At 41.6% G+C, this 25,065-nt stretch overlaps 1 protein-coding gene across 2 annotated transcripts; it reads right to left on the bottom strand.

The window, feature by feature from the left end:
- Positions 1–1,317: 1,317 nt before the first annotated feature.
- LOC109621576 (ATP-binding cassette sub-family C member 12-like) lies at positions 1,318–24,819 on the bottom strand. 2 transcript variants are annotated; one of them, XM_062846266.1, is made up of 9 exons: positions 24,700–24,819; positions 18,743–18,849; positions 14,891–15,014; positions 13,197–14,831; positions 12,769–13,045; positions 11,823–12,706; positions 2,378–2,660; positions 1,805–2,314; positions 1,318–1,635 (listed from the first exon to the last, which is right to left on the bottom strand). In XM_062846266.1, the coding sequence occupies exons 1-9, from the start codon at positions 24,735–24,737 to the stop codon at positions 1,480–1,482; spliced, it is 4,014 nt and encodes a 1,337-aa protein (XP_062702250.1). In that variant the 5' UTR covers positions 24,738–24,819; the 3' UTR covers positions 1,318–1,479. The 2 variants fall into 2 exon arrangements, with proteins under 2 accessions (XP_062702250.1, XP_029707651.2); XM_029851791.2 differs by lacking the exon at positions 24,700–24,819 and adding an exon at positions 23,766–24,159.
- Positions 24,820–25,065: the final 246 nt, after the last annotated feature.

Raw genomic sequence — 25,065 nt, 5'->3', positions numbered from 1 at the left:
TCTCCATCGGCAAATTCGTTTACATGTTATGTGATTCATTTGTCAAAACGAAACCATCCAGCGAATGCTAGACCAACGGTAACTATTTTGCTACGGAGAAAAGATGTAGTATGTAATTATTATATACAAATGGAGCTAAATTGATCTGATTTTTTTTGCAGTATATTAATAATATCTGGAATTATCATTGAACTAGTTCGCGTTGGATTTGTTTAGAATTTCTCTTGGAAGTATGAGTTTATGAAGAGGATTTAAACGAAGCTTTCGAAGGAGCTTCTGTCCAACTCTGATGATTTTTGTAGATTTTATTCTAGAAGTCTACTGAAATTTCATGATCAACCGGTGCTCTTCAAACGAACGCATTTTGGTTGTGTCTGCTACACTCAAATTAATAGGCTGATAGATTGTATGTACACTAATCTCATAGATTGCTGGTGAGAGACAGAGAATCACCCGTTTAAGTGCAAGTAATAATCTATTAGTGCGATATAGTACGACATTCTATGGAAAAGGCACTTTCGTTTATGGCATATGACAAGCAGTAGCGCAAGCTAATACTGCATGCCATGAACCGCATCATAAAACCTCTGCATATTGTTCCAATTCATGCTTGCCAGATCCGTTGTTGTTTCTATTGGTATAGCTTCCTCAGGTCAAATGATCAACCTGACTGGATCGTGTGATGACCATTTCTCCACACTTCCCAAACACTCGACCCATTTGCAACAGTTAACAATTGCATTCTAAAAATGTGCCGCCCATCGTCTCATGCGTTTTTCAGTAGCGAACAGTGTTCAATCATTCATCTGTTTAAATGGATGTAGTGCGCATGTCGTCATTCGACTGTAGAATTATCACCGAATGGAAACCCAATGCAAAATGCAACCACACTTACTGGCACCCGGAAAACCAATTAAAATGAATGAACAAAAATAGAAGAAAAAAAAAACAACCAATATGATCGGTAGTCCTTTACTTATTATATCATCAGGGTATTTCTTAGTTGACACTATTTAAAAAGCGAGTCAAATTTCTGCAGGACTTTGTATTAGAGACATACTCAAATATATTGAAAATGCATTAAAAAAACAAAGGTATGCTAATATATACAATACATATTATATATACAACGTACATATATACAATTTTGCTGCTTAATAGTAATATTTTCCCAGTCGAAAAAAAGAAAAGAGAAAAAACGAAAAAAAAAACAATTTGACCGGAAACACTCAAATCAGATCCGAGTAATGTTTGGAGACGAAAAATACCCCAAAAAAAGAAGCAAAATATGAAAAAGAAGAAAAAAAACACTATTCGTGATATACATGAATACATATATATTTCACTGTTTTTATTTATTTGTAAACGATTTGTGGTTCTTTTTCCTTGAACATAAATAAAGTATTCGACTTTAGAAAAAAAAAAAAAACACATCTTTGTCCGTGTGCTCTTGTTGTCCGATTGTTGTCCATTGTTCGTTCACAGCGTATCCAAATTGATCAGCCTTTCGCAGATGTTTCTGTACTGGACCTCGTGCGACGCAACGATGATGACAGTCTGTTCGGCAAATTTCTGCTTGACGGCTGCGTTGACAATATCGATCACGTTCGGATGGATCTGTTCCAAGATTAGGAGCTGGAAACGTAGAACAAAAGAAATAATTCTCCGTGTTTTTTTACTTGTGAGAGAGATGAAACTACTATTGATGGATGTGAAAATGGACCAATAGATGATCACCAACGGATGAATTGGTGAGCTCGTTTTATGTTATTTTTATCATAAATAGCCCATTATGAAAACTTACCGCCGGTTTTCTAAGATAGCAGCGCGCCAAACACAGCAGCTGCCTGTCGCCAAGCGGCAGCCTGTCTACCATATCGTCAATTTTGTTGGGCAGCCTGGCAACACTCTCGAACAGTTTCACCTCAATGAGCACATTGTTGATCTGATCGGAGGGTATCTTTCCATCCGGGTTCAGGAAGTTCCCGATGCTGATGCCGGCTGCCTTCGGGTCCCACGGAACAACTCCGACCTGTTCCATCAGTTGGGCGATGTTCAGCTGGGTTAGGTCGATCTGATTCAGACTGACCACGCCTTGGTTCAGTGGAAACATGCGACAAATCAGCGGAACTATTAGCCTACTGCCGGTACCGGTGATGGCGATCGTTTCTCCGGCTTGAATGTTGAGTTTCGGAATTCTGAGAAGCTTTTTGTTGGCTACCCGGTAGACTACGTCCTTGAACGTTACCGATACGCCAATGTTCGAGTTGGTGAGCGACGTCGGTCGGTGGCTTTCATCAATAATTTGTAGATCCTGAGAAATACGGGAAATGTTCAATGTTTCGATGTATGAAGACTTGAGAGGTCTCTAACTAACCTGAATGTTATTCCGAAGAATATCGATTCTCTTGTTGGCAGTTGTCACAGACAATACGTTCTCCATGAACTTGTGTATTCCGTGAACAAGCGTAAGGTAGGAAAACATCGCTAGAACATATCGATGAATTGATAGCTCCGATTGAGGAGTTAACAAGAGGATAAGCAGTAGTGCAATGAGTCCGAAAAAGTAGGCGGTAAAATTAAGCCAAAATTCCGCAAAATATTGAATGGCTTTTTGCATAAAAACGGCGGTGCTGTTCTCTTCGACATTATCGTAGAACCTGGAAGTAAAAAGTTCTCATTTATTCTCAAGATATATCTGCTACCTTCTACTTAAGCTATGAATAGGAATAGGATTTATAGTGTTGGGCAAGATGCGACAACGTGTGATCGGGTGGTAGCCGATCAACGTAAGGATGTGCATGTTGAGAGTTAAGGGCCGTTTAAACTACAGCATTATCAACGTGTACTGCCAACATGAAGGAAGAACTGATGAGAAAGAAGCGTTCTACGCGCAGTTAGAGCAAACATACATACGATGGTCGCTCGCCGTGTGACGTGAAAATCGCAGTCGGTGACATGAACGCGCAAATAGGAAGGGAGGAAATGTATAGACCGGTAATCGGGCGAAGCAGCCTGCACGCCGTATCGAATGGTAACGGCCAACGACGATGCGTAAACTATGCAGCCTACCGTGGTGTGGTAGTCCGAAGCACTTTATTCCCTCGTAACGATATCCATAAAGCTATCTGGAGATCACCCAACTATCAAACAGAAAACCAAAACTTTCGACGGATATTACCATGCGTCGAAGTCGAACGCCATGGCTCAACATCGAACGGCTGCGGAATGTAGAAGTGGCTCAAGACCACGCGCAGCAGTTAGCAGTACGTTAGCAGCTTGGCGCAGCTACACTTGAAGATGGATGGAGGAAGGGTCATCCGATCTGCCTTGGGCAGCACTTGATTCCTCAACTCCGAATCACAGAAACGACTGGTAGGTCGGCGAATGTGTATGGTAGTCCGAAGGCCCTTCTTCCCCCGCAAAGATATCCACAAAGCCACCTGGAGATCACCCGACCATCAAACAGAAAACCAAATCGACCACGTTCTAATCGACGGTAAATTCTTCTCGGATATAACCAATGTCCGCACATTAGACTGGCCCAAGTACAAAAATGTCGAAAAATTCCACGGGGCACCCTCTAGAAGAGGCTTTCCACGAAGCAGCACGAAAAAAATCCACTTTTTTTAATTTTGCATTTTTGATTTGCATATAATTTTGCACAGCTGTTATAATCAATCTAAATAACCATTTTTTCATATTAAAACTTTTTATGGAGTCTTGACTAACTTTTAAATAGGGCCTATGAAAAAATGGAACACATGCGAATGAAAAATCATATCTCTGAAACTGCTTGTTTGATCGGAAAAATGTTTTCGGCAAAGTTGTAGATTAATAAATGGTGGCTCTCAGAAAAATACACATTGAAGAATTTATTTAGTTTTTCTTCCGAAAAAACTGAATTTTGTTACTAAAAATTAAATATCTCAAAAAGCTATTTTTTTACCTTCGTGATAATTTGTGAGAATAAAGTTCATTCTGTTAGCTACCATCTGTCGAAATTTTATAATGGTAAAAAAATGTACAAAAAAGTTATGACACTTTGAACATTTTCGGTTGTGTGTTTTTTAGAGTGTATGACGAGTTCACGCAAACTCGCCGTAGGAGTTTGGCAAAACTGTCTCAAAATCGGATGGAATTTCTTAGGTTTAAAGACTATGTATTTTAAAGCAAGATTGCATACGTTGTTTTTTTTTTATCTAGACTAATATTTGAAAAGGGCTAAAGTATTTGACCGTTTTTTTTTACTCAATATAACTTAAAAATGACATTACCTACAAAAAAGTTGTGTATGGGTGACTTTTAGATAATCATGTGAACTTTTTTAACATTGAAAAATGTCAATAAGCTTTAAAAGTCAAAAAAATGCAAATAAGAAAAATTATTTCAATTTGCAAAACATGACATTTTTGTTATTATTGAAATTTTGCCATATATCGCAAGATATGGGCACTTTCGAAGAAAAGCATTTTTGAGGTACCGTGATTTCGGGTGAAACTGATCAGTGGGGTGAAATTGATCGACGTGAGGGTCGTTTTCATTTGTTAAAAATATTGCTTCAAACTTAATACAATTTGTACAAAATGACCATCATCTGGCTAAAGGATTATTGAATGTTGAGTTACATGTTTTACAGTCAATTAGTCACATATTTCTGTATTAAATTAAATATTTTCCGTAATTGCGTGTTTGGCGAATCTCAAATACCCTTTCAAACTTTTGTTACCGTGGCTGTATCGCACATGTAATGAATATTCGAATGGATGCTTTTAGCTGCCAAGAATTTGCTAAACACGATTTCATCATCAAAAATTTTATAAATATTCGAATTTATACATAAAATTGCACTTTTCCGGAAGTAATCACTTTTTCAGTATGAAAATTACATACTTTAAGGCGTTTTCATAAAATTTACTAAATTTAAAACTTGAATAATTAAAAATTTGAGAAAACTAGTAAAAGTTTTGCGTAGCATTTCGCATACTGGGGTGGTTAATTCAGGTGGAAAACATATTTTTGGCACATGCAAAGGTATTTCATTTACTGATCAATTTCATCCCGAAAGCAAAATTATTGATTTTTTATTTTAAATGATATTTACCTATTGCAATAAAATGATTTGTAGTAAAAGTTTCAAACTCGTTGACTGATGAGAATCGTGGTCGTACTTGTTTTATTGCTTTGAGTTTGACTTTCTTTGGGTGATCGACTGTACGTTGGATGATATCTTTAATTGGCATTTCAGTCTAATTTGGTCAATCAAAAACAACAAACTATATGTTTTCTTAACTCGACGTTTCGGTCCTTATTGGACCTTTTTCAAGGATTCTGTAATGTTTGAGTTTGACCATATCGCTGCATTCGAAATCACGGTAGCATAAGTGGAAAATTTGACAGCTCCTCCCCTCTTAAAGTATATTCTCCCATACCTAATAGAAGGCTCCTAGCAATATCATAAACTTACCCTTAAATGCTACATCTTTAATGGACGGTTCCTAACAACAAATACTTCATGTCATCATTTTGCGTGTTTCTCTCCGGTAGAAAAAAAATGTTTTTATCCAGGGCGTTTCTACAGATATTTTCATATATTAAATTAAATAAATAGCTCCATATGTTTGATTCACAAGTCTATCTAATGCAAAGTATTTATTTTATTCTCCCATGAATAAGGAAACTTTTAAGTTGAAATTGAACTTCTGGTTGATATTCTGAATTTCTGTGTAACAGATCTGGTGTTCTGGTTCAAAAGAGAATCCTAAATTATATTCTTTGTATTGGATAGATTTATAATTGAAACAAATAAAGCTATGTTCAATATTAATATGTGAAAATCCACGTATAAAAATACCCAAAATCGGTTTGACTCAAAAAAAAAAACATTTTGTGTTGGGTTGGATTCATATAATAGCAATTTAATTATTTTGATCCATTTTGAATTCTATTCTTAACGGTTGGTGTGGGGTTTGGTTAATTAAATTTCGCAAATGGGCATGTATTCCAAATTGACTTCAATTTATTTTTTAACTTTTTTTAGCGTGATCGTTTTTTCAATATTTCAATCTTTTACTTGAAAGTTCACACGAATTCCATAAAGTCACACATACCACACTTTTTTGTAGGTCATGTTATTTTTAAGTTACATTGGTATAAAAAATGGTCAAAAACTTAAGCCCTTTTCAAATATTAGTGTAGATAAATTAAAAAAAAAACAACAAAGTACGCAACGTTGTTTTAAAGTACATAGTCTTCATATCTACACAATTCCATTGAAATCTGAGAGGGTGCTGCCTACCCCAAAATCTAGTTTGCGGGAAATTCGTTATGCACTCTAAAAAAAAACACGCAACCAAAAATGATCAAAGTGCCATAACTTTTTTGTACATTTTTTTACCACTATAAAAATTTTAGAGATGATAGCTAACAGAATGAACTTTATTCTCACAAAAAACACGAAGGTACAAAAATAGCTTTTTGAGATATTTGATTTTTAGTAACAAAATTCAGTTTTTTCAGAAACTAAATAAATTTTTCAATGTGTATTTTTCTGAGAGCCGCAATATATTATTCTACAACTTTGCTGAAGACACCATTCCGATCGAACAAGCCGTTTCCGTGTTATATTTTTTTATTTGCTTGTGTTCCATTTTTTCATAGGCCCTAATTGAAAGTTAGTCGAGACAAAATATGAACTTTTGATATGAAAAAATGGTTTCTCACATAAAAAGGAATAGTATACAAAAATATCAAGTAGATTAAAAAACATCGATTAAAATGGATTCGTGCTGGTCTGTGGAAAGCCTCAGAATCGTTTCTTTGGATGAGAAGAACAATCTGTGAAAATTTCAGCTCGATCGGTTTAAAACTGAGCTGGCGCAAATGAGTTGAAGGTTTATATGGGATTTTCAGTCCAAATATATGGGAAATTGGATGACCTCCAGTCTCTCATTCAACATGCTGGTTGAAAGAGTTTGATTTGGCTCATAATTGAAAAAATAATAGTTGATACCCTAAGGAACAACTTTGTAGAAGACCGTATAATGATAAAACTTAATTTAGTTGCGGTTTCAGCTAACGAAAGCAGGATGAGAACATCTTCCCCGTTTACTCTCGGTTGTTACATGCAGCACGTGTTTGCTGTTCGAAACTTGCGCTCTACATCATAGGCGGCTATGTTGTCCTTCATTTCAATTGCTCACGCACCTGGGCGGGTATCGAAACAATGAAGAATTACATAGCTGCGAAGACGGCTAATAACAAGACAGACATCTACCCTCTTGCTCCATATACTTTTGGAGCTACAAGCACACTAGCGCCGCAAACGACTTCAGGGAACAACATCATGAATGAGTGTGTGTGCGATGCTACAATTTCCGTGTACGTATTAGCATGTACACGCACACAATCATGATTTAATGTTCCTGTGAATCGTTGAGGGCGTTTCAACCATGTCGCCTGCGACAGGGTGGGAGCTGTCTGTCTTGTTATTAGCCGTCTTCGATAGCTGCCTATTTATGATGTAGCGCGCAAGCTTCGACCGACAAACACGTGCTGCATGTAACAACCGAGAGTAAACGGGGAAGCTGCTCTCATCCTGTTTTCGTTAGCTGAAACCGCAACTAAATTAAGTTTTATCATGACAAGATCTTCTACAAAGTTGTTCCTTAGGGTATCATCAACTACCATTCTTTCAATTCTGAGCTAAATCGAACTCACAGAACCGGCGCACTGAGTGAGAGACTGTAGGTCATCCAATTTCCCATATATTTGGACTGAACATCCCATACAAACCTTCAACTTATTTGCGCCAGCTCAGTTTTAAACCGATTGAGCTGAATCTTTCACAGGACAGATTGTTCTTCTCATCCAAAGGTACGATTCTAGAGGGTGCCCCGTGAATTTTTCCAACTTTTCTTTCTCGCCATACAAATGTGGGCCGGTCTACCGCACATACTTAGTCGCTGTATTCATGCGCTCAAAACTTTCGACAGTTGTCACCACGCGTCGAAGTCGAACGCCGCGGCTCAACATCGAGCAGCTGCTTAACGTAGAAGTGGCTCAAGACTACGCGCAGCAGTTAGCAGTGGCCCTACCAACGGAAGAGCAGCTTCGCGCAGCTACTCTTGAAGATGGCTGGAAGGACATCCGATCCACTATAGGTAGTACCTCGGCTACAGCACTAGGCTTCGCGACTCCGAATCACAGGAACGACTAGTACGACGGCGAATGTGAACAGTTAAAAACGAGAAGAATGCAGCATGAGCGAGAATGCTGCAACACCGTACGATGGCGAATGAGGCACATTATAGACAGGCGCGGAACAGACAGAACTCAGTCTTCCAGAGGAAGAAGCTCCAGCAGAAATAAACGAGGACGCGAAGCGATGGAAGAGCTGAACGACGCTAAAGATACACGGAAGTTCTACGAGAAGCTGAACCGCTCGCGCAGAGGCTTTGTGCCCCAAGTCGACATGTGCCGAGATAATCACGGGAATATTCTCACGAGCGAGCGTGAGGTGGTCGAAAGGTGGCGACAGCTCTACGATGAGCACCTCAATGGCGACTTTGCAAGCACCGAAGGTGGCGTGGTAACAGATGTAGGAATACGTGCGCAAGACAAAAGATTTCCAGCCCCTAAGGGAGCATCCAATAAGTACGTCACGCTGAAATTTGGAATTTTAGTACCCCTACGTACGGGTTTTTCCTATACCTAATACATTGCTTGTCACACTTTCACAAACTCCCCGTCCCTCCTGGAACCGTTACGTACTTAATTGATGACCCCTAACCTCCAAGAGATTGTGGAGGAGGTTAGCCGATTGAAAAGCAACAAAGCCACTGGAGCAGATCAACTATCAAGCGACTTACTAAAATACGGTGGAGAAGCACTGGTGAGAGCACTACACTGGGTCATGAACAAGATTTGGAAGAAGGAAGTATTACCGGAGAAGTGGATGAAAGATAACGTGTATCCCACCTACAAAAAGGGCGACAAGTTGGATTGCGGGAACCATCGCGGGATTACACTACTGAGCGCTGCCTACAAGATACTCTCTTAAATTTTATGCCGCCGTCTATCACCGATTGCAAGAGAGTTCGTGGGGCAATATCAGGCTGGATTCATGGGTGAACGCGCTACAACGGACCAGATGTTAGCCATTCGCCAGGTGTTGCAGAAATGCCGCGAATACAACGTGTCCACACATCACTTGTTCATCGATTTCAAATCGGCGTATGGTAATCGATCGAGACCAGCTATGGCAATGCATGAATACGGATTCCCGGATAAACTGGGTTACGGCGAGGTGATGGTCTTTCGTGCTTGCTGTTCAACATTGCGTTAGAGGGTGTAATAAGGAGAGCGGGGATAAACACGAGTGGGACGATTTTCACGAAGTCCGTTCAGTTGCTTGGTTTCGCTGATGATATTGACATTATAGCACCGACGAACCGACGTGACAGCTAGAACAAATAAATTCAAATTTGTTGTCCCCGACGCCATGATGAAAAATAGCCGAACACTACCGCCTCCTCTATAACGGTTCGCGTTGTTTTGATAGCTTGACTCCAAACCCCCGTGTATTCATATAGGAAAAGGTTCGCGCCTGTGCTGATTTGACAGAAGCGTTCGCTCGCTTTGCTGGTCGACCGTTAAATTTAGGGGGGACACTTTTGAAACACCACTGTCACGTCGGTTCGTCGGTGATTATAGTTCGTAAATTTGAGACGATGGCGAAAACGTATATTCGACTAAAGAGTGAGGCCAGGCGAATTAGACTAGTCATTAATATGTAGAAGACAAAGTACATGATGGCAAAGGGCTCCAGAGAGGAATTACTGCGCTCGCCACCCCGGATTTCTATCGACGGTGATAAAATCGAGGTGGCTGAAGAATTCGTGTACTTGGGCTCACTGGTGACCGCCCATTGAGGCAGGAAATCGAGCTTACTTTGGACACCGCTGAACTCTACGATCGAACAAAGTTCGCCGTCAACTATCTACAAAACGCTGATTCAAGCGCTGATTAGACCGGTAATCCTCTATGGGACGAAACATGGACGTAGTCGTGCAGAGGACCAACACGCCCTTGGAGTTTTCAAACGGAAGGTGCTGCGTACTTTCTACTGCGGAGTGCAGATGGAAGGCGGGATTTGAAGAAGGCGAATGAACCACGAACTGCATCAGCTGCTGAGATTACCAACCATCGTCCCCACCGCGAAAATCGGGAGGCTACGGTGGGCAAGTCACGTTGCCAGGATGTCGGATAGCAACCCAGTTAAAATGGTTCTCAAGAGCAATCCGACCGGTACAAGAAGACGTGGTGCGCAGCGAGCTAGGTGGGTCAATCAAGTGGAGCACGATCTGCAGACCCTTCGCAGAGTGCGATACTGGAGACACACAGCCATGGACCGAGTGGAATGGAGACGGCTACTATGTACACCAGAGGCCACTCAGGCCTTAGCCTAACCGGTAAGGTAAGTAAGGGGAGTGTTCGCCCTAAAGATTTTTGACGGCTTGCAGGAGAACGGTGTCTATCAGCGAAGAATGAATCATAGCTCGCTGCGCTCTACGGTAAACCCACCATCCAGAAGGCTGTGTAAGTCGAAAGGTAGCGGTGGGCAAAGTATGCTGTAAGAATGCCGAATAGCAACCCTGCAAAGATTGTGTTTACAAGAAATCCGGCGACCTGGAGCATTGGGAATAAGACGGGTTGAGAATGATTTGGCGTGTGTAAGACGTTCCCGAGATTGGAGAGAAGCAGCTGCGAACCGAAATGCGTGGCGTAAAATCAGGGGTGCAAGTTTTATTTATTTAACACAACTGAGAAGAGTGTTAGATAAGCTAACTAACGAAGTTACCAATACCACGTAACATAACTGATCAGATACAATACATATCGAGTTCATGTATTGGTATCGGATGCAGGCCATGTTTGAAAATTAGATCTTGAATTGATCGGAATGATAAGATCGATTTGTTGAACGAGTGTTCGACATGAGTAAAGATCAATTATTAGTGTTTTATGTGTGTTTATTGTGTGTAGAATTTCAAGAACACGGGTAAACCCAGAATCAAGAAAATTCAACGAACCTTTTAATACCCGGAAACCTCTCCTCAAACAGAATTTCGAGGTTTTACGAAGGTTTTGCGGAAGAACGTCATAATTCCGAGATCACGGCTATCAAACCCTAATCTTAACGGACGTTCGACAGCCGTCAACGGCATCAGGCGAAGATTCGGGCGGATGAACATCCGGTCATTCGTTACTTCTGACCGAAAACTAACCAGAAGCACAACTAGGCGGCAACAAGGTCTTTTTCGGTCCGTAAATTCACGGATTAACCGAAAAGGTACTCGGGCGCAAAAACAATAGAAGGCACTAGCAAATGGAAGAAATCTAGAAGAAAGTTGCGAAAAGATCAGATTAGCCTCAAGAAAGTTGGTAAAATAGAGTGAAGAAAGTGGACAGCTAGGGATAGGTAGAAGAAGTGCAATAAATTAAATAAACAATCGACCTTACAGATGTAAGGTCTGTACAATGTCTAGCAAAATCAGGCAGAATACGTTCGGCAGGACAATTTGCGAGAACGCCAGACAAGAACACTGTACGTTGAAATTTACACCAAATCAAATCTGGTTGATTCATAAAGGCTAGAAGTACAGAGGGCATGATGGGCGGACCAGGTGGAAAGTGACATGGCGGGTTTTGAGCGGGACCGAGGATGGAGAGTGGCCGCCAGGACACGGGTATCAAGATGATACTTGATGAGCTATCATGTATTTGTTGTTGTACAACTGAATAGTTATACGTATACTTACTCATGCACAAAGTTGGACACGTAATCAAAGGACTGCGTCACGGCACGTCCGCTCAAATGATTGGTCAGAATCGCGAACATCCGCCTCTTGGAGTTATGCTCGTGATCGCAAAGATGCTTCATGGTGTACTTCAGGACCAATATCAGCGTTAAAGCCAGCACCAACAAACACGGAACAATAAGCGCCGTCCAGAAGTTCGCAATCACGAGCAAAGTAGTCGACAGTACGATGACCCATGCGTAGTGGATGCAGTTGTTGATCAGCGATAAGCGCGGTGAGATGGTATCCGTGAACAGATCCACCATGTTTGAGATGCTTGTCGAAAGAAGCTGCGATAGGGAACTCTTCAACACGGTTTGAAGTAGCGACTGCTGGTAGTATATGTTGCGATTCTCCGTCCTCCGGGCCACGTAGATTTTCAAACTGCTGTCCACGAAGAAGGCACAACAGATGATTCCCAGGCAAATGCTGCTGAGCCACGGATTTATGTCGCCTTGCTCCACAATGATCACCAGCGTGAAAATCGGCACAAAGTAGAGGAAATTATTGATGAGGTGAACGATCGTGAGCATCACATAGTCGCATATACTGAAACCACGAATGCTGATGGTAACCTTGCGTTCACTGGAAGAGTCATCAGCTGAGTACCCATTACTCAGCCTTTTTGAGCGCCGGTTGGCCTTGGAGTTTTCACTTTTTGCGATGTACATTGCGGATGGATTGCTGCCCTCGTACGATTCGTATTCACTGCGGCTGGTTGTTTCCACGTTACATCTACGGGTCATTTCTACGTGCGACGGCATGTTCAGAATTTCAGCGTAGCTGCCTTCGCGATAAATGGCACCGTTTTCCATCCGGAAAACGCGATCACAATACTGTAGAAACTGCGAAGAAAAGGAGAGCTTAATGGAACACTGAGGAAAGAGAGCGGTTTTGTATGACCTACATCATCACATCGTGTCACCATGATGACAGTTTTATGATCCTGTTCGAAGCAGTGAACCAACTGCAGGAACAGTTCTTTCGCTTCCTGATGATTCGTGAACCGCGTGAATGGTTCGTCCAGGAGTACGATCTGTCGGCTGCAGTAGATCGCACGGGCTAAAACGATTCGTTCTAGCTGTTGAGCTGTCAACTCCAGATAAATGATGGGTATGTCATCCGTTCCAGCTGCCTGTAGAATGTCCTCATTGAGTTTCATGGCCTGAACGGCAAAGTAGTATCTGTGAAAGTGGAATTGAATTTATTGTAAGTCAATCTACTAATTCTTAGAACCGTTTACAGTAGCTTCAAAGAGTTTCGTGACATAGTCTAGTTAGCTAAGCTTTGTTCTATTTAGTTTTGTTTCACATGTTCAGCTTAGTTCGTACTCACCGCTTAGGATCCATTGACTCTCCAAACAACACGTTTTCCTTCAGGCTAGAGTTCATCAGCACAAGTTTCGACGGAAAGAAAGCGATTTTACCTCTTTGAAGAACCTTTCCTTTCCTGACTTCAGTATTCCGTAGTATCGTATGCAGCAGTGTGGTCTTTCCCGCTCCCGAATTGCCCGTCACGCCAATGAGTTGTCCTTTGACGATCTCAAAACTATTCACGAATAACTGGAAAGCGCTTGGCTTCTCTCCGTTCACGCTGGGCCACTCCGCAACCAAATCATTCATCTGAATGGCTAAGTTTTCCCGATTGGGCTTCAACCGAACATTGTCCGGCGTGGACAACTGATAGGACTGCTTGAGCTTCTCGAGTGATGCTCTACCCTGCAGAATGTGATGGATACAGTGGCAGAAATCCAAGGTGATTCTTTGCACCAGGTAGGCGTATATCAACAGCAACGTGAGGACCTCGGTGCTTTCGGTTTTTATATTCACGTCGCACCAGATTAGGTAGAGTCCACCGACCAGAATAGCGGAGGTTACACCTCCGGAAAACTTCGTAGAATAGATGTTACTCCACTTGAGGGACTGGTACTGGCGATTGAGGTAATCCACGAACCTTTTAGAAAGTATCGTTTCCAGCTGAAGGGTTTTTACATTCTTGAAGTTTACACAGATGTCCTCCACCGTGGAAAGCTTTAGTGCTCCATATGAAAGGAACTTCCTATAGTACGTCTTCGAAATAGTTCCTGTTATCAACAGCAGTAGGAGTAAAGGAAGAGATCCCACTAGCGGTAGAATACCGGATAACGAGAGTAAGGACAACCCCGATACGAAAGACAGAATGGTCCCAAATACAATGCCAATCATTTGTACACCCGATTGCACTATTTGAAACACGGATTCACTCTCTTCATTCGCCATGGTCATTATCTGGTGAGCTGAGACCTGATTGACGACGCTACTTTTCATGGCACGTTTATAGACAGACGACAAGATGGCGGTTCTCAGTCGAATCGCCGTTCTGAGGTTGAGCCAGTTCTTCACACTGTTGAACATGAACGCCATGAAGAAACACAGGAACACGCCCAACGAAAGCAATAAGCGATCCCGTCTTCCATCGGAAGCATCGACCTCCACCGTACTGTTGCAGACATCCCGATTCATGCCAAACCGTATTCCAAGAATCATCTCGGGAACGTTAGAACAGTTTGAAATGGCACTACAGCTCGCACAGCTCTTCGACATCACAGTCTGCATGGACTCGATGGTGAAGTTCGAGAATACGAGCAACCCCACGAATGCAAGCAGAATCGCTAGACACTGGAACAGGGAGGCTATCAGAAGTCGGGTTCTCGTGAATCGCCAGACCACTTTGAACATGGAAACCTTCTTGCGTCCGTTCAGACTTTCTTCGTACTTGTAGATGCCGAGAAGTCGGCGACAATTTTCCTCACAGCTGTCGCTGAAGGGTCGTTTCGGTAGCAGGAAGGCATCATTTGAGCTGGCATTGTTTGCGGACGTCGGTAGACTTTGATACGTTTGCTGCTGCTCTGTCGTAATGAGGAACTTACGTACCCAGGAAAAGGAACTGTTCGATATACACCCGACGCTGTCCACGGGGAGATCTTTCGTTCTGGAACAATACAACAATGATCAGCCGTTGAGTTTACACACATGGGTAATAAAACTCACCCTGTATTACTAGTTCGGAAGGGTATAATACTGTTCAGTGCGGTTTTGTATCGTGACAAACGATTGTGAGGCGTGTAGGCAGAATTGACTCTTGTGCTGCGGACATTGTGGCGTACTCTTCGCTCTGAAAAAAAGATAGATGCATAATTATTTTGGATTCGGGGTAAGGGATTACATTACCTAAAAGCACCTAAGAGTACTTCTGGCGGGTCAATTTTAAAGAACCGTGAAATTAAGAGTTCGCTGAAAGCATACTTTGATCGAACTCTTAATTCCACGATTCTTGTTAGGCTTATAAGCCGTAGTTCGCGGAATATAACAACAGGAATTGTTATCAATCTAAGGCTCTTTTGATTCAAGGCAAGACTTCAGTTAACCCTCCTTGGGCATTTGGATCATTTTTGCCTCAAACTGTACACTACGTCAGCGAGCTATTCCCAACGCGATACATTAGGAAGCTTAAGCTATCACATATTCGCCAGAATAGTTGTGGAGAGATCTTCTTATTGGGGCGTGTTTAGGCTTAAAGTTAGTATATACCTACCCGGGTAGAGGTGAAATACTGACGATATTCGTTTGATTGATATAAGAGATAAAAGATCTGAAAATAATATCTTAGAAATGTTCCTGGAACATCTGAACAATATCAACATTTGATATTTCAAGATCAAACGAATAGCTTGCTGTTATTGGTTAGATCTTACAAGATCTAATTATGATCTGATGATGATGTTCTAGGAGAAATTTTAAATATTATTTTCAGATCTTTTATCTCTTATATCAATCAAACCAATATCACATTTTGATCTCAATATCAAAATATGCTATTATTGAGCTCTTTTCCTCTACTCGGGAGTATCGGTCAGCACCATTCGTATCGCGAAGATACAAGCCCTGCGTCCGTTGTAAAGTTTTACCGTCCAAGAAATACAAGTTACCTGATGCTAAGATAAGTACTTGTGTAGTAAATCAGATCGTTCAAAACAGTTCCGTGTAAATCAGATCCGATTTTTTCGACCAATAAACTGAAGTACTGCGTTCCATTCAATAATTGTCATTTGTGGAACTCCAGTGATTAATCAGATACCGACAGATCAGTACAGACGCTCTTAGGTGCGCGAACAGGGCAGGATGATAAGTTTACGTTTGTGTGGGTCATAGGAGTTCATAACATGTGAAAACATATACTACTGTCCTACGCATAATTGTCCTATGTTATATGGGAATCTTATGACATGGGGCAACTAAGCGTAGGACGGCAGTCAGGAGCCCGACAGCAGCAGTGACGTCGAACAAAACCCCGTACGAACTGTGGTACGGCCACAAACCGGATGTGTCTCGGATGCGGATCTTCGGGAGCTTGGCTACGAGTCTGATTCCACAGGAGAAGCGTAGCAAGCTTGAAGCGCGTAGCAGGTCCAGCTATTTCGTCGGGTACGGGCCAAACGGATACCGGCTGTGGGACGGCAAGAAGATATTCATGGCTCGCGACGTGGTGATCAAGGAAGTGCCGTTACCTCCGCTCGGCCGAGGCGTCTGTAGCGATCCGGAAGTTGTTCAGTGCCAGGAGGAATGTTCTTCGATGAGTGACGATCGCCGATTGGCTGGATCGCGATTCCAGATCAACGACATCGAAGCAACAAATAGCATTCCTGACGATGGAGATTCGGATACAGACGGAGAACAGGAGCCGGCGCTGGGATCAGATCCACCGGAGACTCCCAATGTACGTCGGAGCGAACGAATTAGAAAGCCACCTGCAAAGCTTAGCGACTACATGTGCATGGCCTTCGCACTCAACGCGGAGAACTATGTGGAGAGTATTCCGAGTACAATCGAGGAACTGAAACAGTTGGACGACTGGCCGGAGTGGAAGCGAGCGGTGGATGATGAGCTGCGGTCATTGACGGACAACGGAACGTGGCAGCTGGTAGATTTACCGGCAGGCCAATCAACTGTTAGTGGGTGTTCCGGACGAAATGGCTCAGTGCAGAAGCGGAAGGCAAGATTGGTTGCCAAAGGCTTTACGCAGAGATACGGTTTTGATTTCTCCGAAACCTATGCGCCCATTGTCAAGATGTTAACAGTACGTTCCATGCTTGCATACGCCCATCAATATGACTTGCTCGTTCATCAAATGGACGTAACGGCTGCGTTTCTCAACGGTACACTAACGGAGGACATATGAGGCAGCCCAAAGGATTTGAGGAGGAAGATGGAGTGTGTAAACTGTTCAAATCCATATACGGTCTGCGTCAAGCATCGAAAGCCTGGAACGATCGCTTCAACGAGTTCATGATTGAGTGCGGATTCCAACGATGTGAAAAGGGGAAACGGCCTCTAAGTACGATACGGAAGCGACGAACCTGTCTACCTGCAACTCTACGTAGATGACGTACTGGTTATCGCGAAGAATCTGAACAGCGTGGAGGTGGTCAAGCGAACGTTTCAGAAGGAGTTTCGAATGCAAGACCTCGGAGAAGCTAAAGTGTTCTTGGGTCTATAAATCGACCGGGATCGGAGTCAAGGCACCATGAAGCTAAGCCAGCCGTGCTACATCAACTGCAATATGGAGACTAACTTGCAGCTCGAGAAGTCCCTGGAAGCTCAACACCTGGATATGCCTTATAGTGAACTCATCGGCTGTCTCACATACTTGGTAGTGACATCACGGCCGGACTTGAGCGCGGCGGTATCCTTCTTCAGCCAGTTCCAGTGTAATCCGTCGGAGCAATATTGGGGACATGCAAAGAGGATGTTGAGATACTTGAAGGGTACGGCGAACTTCGGGTTGGTGTACGCAAAAAGTTAGACTGGCCGTCAGATCGTCGGGTACGCGGATGCCAATTGGGCAACCGACATCAACGATCGTCACTCGACATCCGGATACCTGCTTCAGCTGTACGGATCAACAACGGCGTGGAGTTCCAAGAAGCAAAAAACCGTGGCACTGTCCTCAACCAAGGCAGAGTGTAGTGCCCTGGCTGATTGCATATGCGAAGTGTTATCATAGACTAATTTCAAGACCTCGATGTACCAAAGAAAACGATCAAATTTTCGGTGACCAGTCGAGTACCTAATAAATATTCATAACCGTGTATTTTTTCCGTGTAAATTGTCTTTTGTGTAAATTTTATTTAGCGTGTTACACTGATCTGACAGCTCTGACAGTAAGGGACTAAACATAAATTACGTAAAGTGAGTACCGAGGATTGTTCACAATCTGCGAACTTGACTGCGGAAAAAATTGCGACCATGACGCCGCTGGTGTTATGGACCTGCAAGCTGCTTGAAGAGTTGAAGATGCTGGATCGTCGTCCGGTGAAGATATTCGAGGACAATCAGTCCGCGATAGCCGTCGCTGAATCTGATGGCCCCTCGAAGAAGATGAAGCACACCGAGGTGAAGCTGTCGTTTATCAAACAGTGTGTACGAGAAAGTAAGATAGAGGCGAGCTACGTGCCGACTGCGGAACAGACAGCTGATATCCTTACCAAAGGACTGCCAGTCGCATCGTTCGAGAAACATCGTTTTGCATTGGGTATTAGAGGGTGATAAGTTTAAGGAGGGGTGTTATACTTGACTATAAACTGATCACAGTGTACTGGGTATAATCTAAAGGGCTAATGGGTAATACCACGATAACGTGTAACCCAGAAGGTTTCATTCATTGTCGCACTCGTATAGAACACACGCGTTTCTTTACTGCTCCGTATATATCACCGTTTATAGAACCTTCAACTGCATAAGGACTAATCAGTCCCAAGTGTAGTAAATATTTTCTTCATTCTGTGTGGCTATGAGATAATTTGCTACGAACCCAAATCTGACATATTGCCCAAGGATACTTACTCACTTTCTTCGGGTCGCTAACGGATGTATCCGTTTCCGAGAGGTAAGTCGTCGATTCAGCATCTACCCATGTGTTCGTAGTGTCACTGTTGTCTGCCAATGCCAGGCTAAAAATTGATCTTTGTTTTAGAAGGTATGAAATTGCTGTCTACATACTTTTCATCAAATTACACGTAAGCAAATACAAGCCAGTCTCATGATAATTGAATAAATTATCGATATATTGCAAAAAAAGCAGAGTATGATATCAGAAAATGAAATAGTGATTATCGCTGTAGTGTATTAACACGAACCGTCCCGACTTTCTGGCATGTTACGTCATACTAAATTATACAACACCAATACTGGTAAAGATACCAGATGTTCCTACCTTATATAGAAGACCTTGATTGATACATTGACAGGTAGAAAAAGGTAGAGAGAGAGAGGTGATTAGTCAGTGACAGACGGGCGCGGAGGTGAATACTACAACTGGCGACGAGAATGGGATTCTAAACAGCACGGTGAGTTGTTGTTGTTTTTCTTCTTAGTGAACAGTTTCCGGATCAAGTGGAGGAACGGCCAGGTAAGGAATCCATTTGCATGATTTGGATTTGACCAAGAATGGACGGTTTTCGGTAGCCGGTGGAGAAATGTTTATTTTGATGCTCGTGAATTGCACGATGAGCGGAAGTTACCCAGTAAAGTGTTTATTTTTACTAATAGTGTGGCTTGCATGCAAGGAAGAGAAGATTGCATGCATTTGAATGAAAAGGGAGAAGAGGTCAAGTGTGCGCAACGATACCTTTTCAGCGTCTCATTGCTGCGCATCTTTTGATTATATCGGAGTTGCGAGAATCGTAAGGATTCTCCGCGTTTAGAAAATCATTAGGATTTTCTTGGGTTGCGAAGATCGGAAGGATCTTCCAGTTGCGAGAATCGTAAGGATTCTCCGTGTTCAGAAAATCAGGAGGATTTTCTCGGATTGCGAAGATCGGAAGGATCTTCCAGTAGCGAGAATCGTAGGGATTCTCCGTGTTCAGAAAATCAGCAGGATTTTCTCGGATTGCGAAGATCGGAAAGATCTTCCAGTAGCGAGAATCGCAAGGATTCTCCGTGTTCAGAAAATCATGAGGATTTTCTCGGATTGCGAAGATCGGAAGGATCTTCCAGTAGCGAGAATCGTAAGGATTCGCTGTGTTAAGAAAATCAAGAGGATTTTCATGGGTTGCGAAGATCGGAAAGATCTTCCAGTTGCGAGAATCGTAAGGATTCTCCGTGTTCAGAAAATCAGGAGGATTTTCTTGGATTTCGAAGATCATAAGAATCTTCCAGTGGCGAGAATCGCAAGGATTCTTCGTGTTTAGAATACCAGGAGGATTTTCTTGGGTTACGAAGTTTGAAAGGATCTTTCAGTTGCAAGAATTGTGAGGATTCTTCGTGTTCACAAAATCAGGAGGATTTTCTTAAGTTGCGCAGATCGGAAGGGTCTTCCAGTTGCGAGAATCACAAGGATTCTCTGAATTCAGGAAATCTGGAAGATACCCGGGTAGTGAAAATCGGAAGGATCTTCCAATCGCATGTATCCTAGCGATTCTACGTGTTAAGAAAATCAGGAGGATTTTCTTGTGTTGCGAAAATCGAAAGGATCTTTCAGTGGCGAGTGTTTCGGGGATCCTCAGTGTTTCAAGGTTGCTAAGATATGAAGGACCTTCCATTTGTGAGAAACTTGAGGAGCCTCTTCGTTAAGAAAATCTTGAAATATCCTAAGTTTGCGAAGACCGGAAGGATTTTCCAGTGACGAAAATCTTAAGGATTCACCATGTTACGGAGGGCGGAAGGATTATCTGCAAGAATCGCGAGGATTCAGTAAGTGTAAAGAATTTGCCATGGGCATGTAGAAGCGTATAAGCTACGTAAATACAAGGAACGGCATTGGGTGGCAAAGATACAGGATAATAACTCAAAAACGGATTCTTAAGATTTCATCCGACGTTTCGGTCACTATATAACCAACAGTCGAAAAAAAAAGAATGTTCCAGTTAAGATAATCGTGGTTATACTGGAGGATCCATATAGTCGATGTGGTAAACGCTGGAGTATTTAACTACACTGAGAGTGCCTGGGGTTTATTGCAGAATATTCAAGTAACTTTTAATATGGAATTTTATTTGACATTCTTGAACGTAAAGTGTATCCATAACACAATAATGTGGCATGTTACACGATGGGAGAAAAAAAAATGTGATTGGCGAAGAGAGGTCTCTGAGAATATATTATCGTCGCAGCACTAAATCGAAGTCGTGACGCGCGCGACATGTGAAGTTATAGATGCGAAGTAAATTTGAACAATTGGTTAGCATTGCGCATCATTCAGCTAGTTAAGAGCTACTACATGCACTCATCCGAATCGAGTAGTGACACATTAAAGTGAGTAAAAACTCAATTTTTGAACCCCAGTTCACTTCGGATTCCAAGCAACAGCATAATAGTCGCAATGTTCATGTTACACTGAACTGAGAAACTAGTTTGGTCCCATTAGGACCGTCACGCCATTTAGAAAAGGAATCGAAGTAAGGATTCACTGCATTTTTGGGAATTAGCAAGGAGTTGTACGTTTGTGATTGTTTTATATTTACGAAAATACTAATTGTTCGTGTTTACAAAAATACTAAGTATTCGTGTTACTGAAGCTGAAAGAAGCTGCCGAATTCGAGAAAAGATAGAGGCAATGAACGATAGTGCTAAGATTGGATCGTTGATGAGTCTAAGGGAAGTGGTTTATGAGATGACGGCCTGCACATGATGTCTGTGTAGCTTTGCAACATGGAGTAGCTAATAATCATGTGGTGAGATTTCGGTGGAATTGCTGAACGGTATATGAATCAGCTGATTTGAAAAGGATGAAATAAAAAAAAATATCCAGAAGAATGGAGTCAGTTGAGTTGTGTGAAATAGTGAGAGATGAAGATGAACAGGATGGATCAGTGTCCCAACTGATATGGAGAGTTGAGAGTTGAGAATCGTGACGGACAACATACCTTATTGTCATACATGCTCGCCTCATTCGTTTTGTCAAATTGGAGACTGCAAGTTACATTCCCGTTCCGGTCGAAAAAAAAAAAGATTTCCGGTTTCATTGTGCTTACAACACAATATACAATTTCACGAAAATGGCAGGTGGGAGGAGGCACTTCAATTAATAACTCTGATAGTGCACAAAGAGAACGGGGTTGAAGAAAGACAGGTCGGGTTCTAGTGAGAGTCAGGATTTCAAAAGAAGCAAAAGCATCAACTAATGAATTGATTCGTTTAGTTCATTAGTTCTGAGTGAAAATGTCGAGAATCACAAAATACACTTTTGGTTGTCCTACTGTTGTGTTTTGTACTACTCAATAAAAAAAAATCAAAGTATTAAACGCAGCTCTAACGTGTTGCTGCTGACCGCATAACAACCGAAAGGTTGAGTGAGTGTATTATAAGTATGTGACCCACAGAGGTGAATTATACTTTGAAAACTTTACGGCCTATTTAACTAATTCACAAACTAATCATAAGTTAAACGAAAAATCAGCATGGATTTGAATATCTGATTGCTGTGGATGCGTTGATTCTGGTCACATTCTTAATTTTTAGTAACTAGCGTCTGGAATAATCTTTCTTGGGAAACGCTGTTCTCGTTTTCCCGTACACTGGAGACAAACTTCAATATAGCATCCGATTACTAATTTAGAAAGTTTGAATTCAAAGAGTGTTTCAATGAATTATTTGGAGGCCGTCACTGTGAGATTGATTATTAGGTGTCAATCCTAAGTATGGAAGTACTTGTGAAGCCCAATTCTGATCATGTTTTGCCGGCAAGCGCTGTAACGAATAACCGGTAATAAGAACTGTTATATTCTTCATATAAAGAAAAGCAAGGCAAAATGTTTGGTATGTTTGAAATATAAATGAATTTCAACATATATCTACTTTAGACAAGACGAAATTCCTTTTTTTTCGAATGAACAGCTGATCCACATGCATGTAAACTTCGAGATGTTTCGATGATAGAGATAGAGTTAATTTGGCGTAAGCGTATGTGGATTGAGCTCGTTACAATAGTATTGATGTCTCGGATGTTAAAAATAATAATTACACGGAGCAATGAAACTCGATAAATGCAAAAAAACGGATTCATGTAGGTGCAACGTAACATGAACTAATGTTTTGAATTGGAATGGTATTGCCATCGTTTAGGCTAAGTTTGGTTATATCGCACGTGACATTTAGATGAAGAGATGGAATTTGAAGTGGTATGAAGAAAATAGTTACTGCATAGATAGCTACAGACGTCTCTAAACTAAAATAAAAAAAGTAAGGGAGATTATGGCAGAATCAACGCTCAGAGACGTAAAATAACTGTAACATGTTTACGTTGTTTAATGATCGAGATAATGAGGAGGATAGGTCAAAGGTTGGACTTGTTGTTAAACGAATCACATGCTTCTTGGATGATCGTATACGTTAGATTATTCAGATTTTAACTGATCTGAAGTGATTTAAGAATATGTAGTCAATCATATGGGACTCGCAATAATTGCAACTTTTCTTCGGTATAAATGAGTTACTCTAACATGTTGTACGGCGCTTTTGGCCAAGATTTATGTATTAATATTCGGCTATAGTAACGAGCACTTTATTTATTGTTGAGGGGGGATTGCAGTGTATTAACACGAACCGTCCCGACTTTCTGGCATGTTACGTCATACTAAATTATACAACACCAATACTGGTAAAGATACCAGATGTTCCTACCTTATATAGAAGACCTTGATTGATACATTGACAGGTAGAAAAAGGTAGAGAGAGAGAGGTGATTAGTCAGTGACAGACGGGCGCGGAGGTGAATACTACAATCGCGATAGGTATGAAGTATTATCTACTTTTGAGTCGTCTAAAAAAAGCATTCAATTTTCAATGTGATGACGACTTTATCATAGAACGGATTACAAACAATGTTTTGCAATTTCACTGATTAGTCATTAGTTTCACTTATAAGCACCTTTGGAACTGGTAAGAACTGTTTCTATCTGCTACATCCATACTGTTGTTTCTGCTTCTACACAAAGCGGCTTATGACATCACAAGCTCTTATCGCGCGCGCAAATTCACTTCGCCAATACCGGGCAGATGCTTCTTCATTCACTATCAGCGATGACTCATTCACCGAACCCGACAATCGAAGAGCTTTGGTAAACGTTAGAACCCCGTTCGATGCAAACTTCACGGCGGCCGGCAAGGTACTATGCGAAAATTGTTCGTTGTCCGTTGAACGATTGAAGTGAACAGAAGTCTTGATATCATATCGAGGGTTTCTTCCCTCTGTACCGAGGACGACACTCGTGGATGATAAGAGGAGAAATATTCATTCATTCCAGACTATACACCAATACCGGTCACCATTTGTACTGATAAGTCTGATAACGCGGCGTCGTCGCCTTGTGTGTGAGCGTGGTTTAATCAAACAGCTTAGCGACATTATTGGCAGATGCATCGACCGAAAACACGTCGCAGCTATTCCATATCTTTGATAAGGTAGAATCAATCCTTTCAATAGACATACAGAAACAGCGTAGTATATTTGTATAAATCTAGAGCTATATTTGAAAAGGGACTGTCAACTTCGGCTCTCAATAATTTCACAGGTCGCTTTTGCAATTAGTAACAGAAAAGCAAATATCAAGTTGCGGAGAACTTTCGTGGAAAGTCCTAAGACCTACATAATAAGACCTCTTTCAAATGATGCTCTAGAAATGACACATGTATCTTTAATGATACCAATATCAACAATGATTGACAAATAACTTGACAATTCTTGGAATAAAAATTCCTAAAATTCCAATCATGCTTTCTTCTGGTATGGTGTTTTTCAACAATGACAACCATTATTGTCTGTTTTCATGAAGATACACTACCAAGCCTTACCATATACTTACGCTTGTCGAGATTCGCTAAGAAGTTTGGTTCGTCGCATTACACCTTTCGGAATGAAACACCAACCAAGAGATCCATATATACTGAAATGACTAAAAATTTACAAACAAAATCAACGAAGCCACTCACCACTCCGTTCTCGAAGGTAAAAAAATCTATAATTATGATAAGTGTTCTAATACGATTTGTATGGAGGTGTGAATCCAGTGCGCAAGTAGTCATCAAAATATACCTAAGTACACAATACGTGTTGAGTGAACTAGAGATAACGTTATAGAGTAGTGGGTACGTTTAAAACTATCCACAATTACACGACTGGCGGTGACGGTTTTCACAGGTTTTCACCATTCTACATTCAAGTATCGTGC

This window comes from Aedes albopictus, chromosome 1 (genome assembly GCF_035046485.1).
Source record: "Aedes albopictus strain Foshan chromosome 1, AalbF5, whole genome shotgun sequence".
NCBI classification, from domain to species: Eukaryota; Metazoa; Arthropoda; class Insecta; order Diptera; family Culicidae; genus Aedes; species Aedes albopictus.
Note: the sequence above shows the minus strand (reverse complement) of the source record. Positions and strands in the feature narration are given on the sequence as shown.

Excerpts from the sequence above, each read along its gene's own strand:
- LOC109621576 (XM_029851791.2), bottom strand. The coding sequence starts at position 23,806 with ATGGATGTAGCAGATAGAAACAGTTCTTACCAGTTCCAAAG. Across the intron at positions 14,832-14,890 it reads TTCCGAACTAGTAATACAGG|AACGAAAGATCTCCCCGTGG; the intron begins GTGAGTTTTATT and ends GTATTGTTCCAG. Across the intron at positions 2,661-11,822 it reads GTGTCCAACTTTGTGCATGA|GTTCTACGATAATGTCGAAG; the intron begins GTAAGTATACGT and ends TTTTACTTCCAG.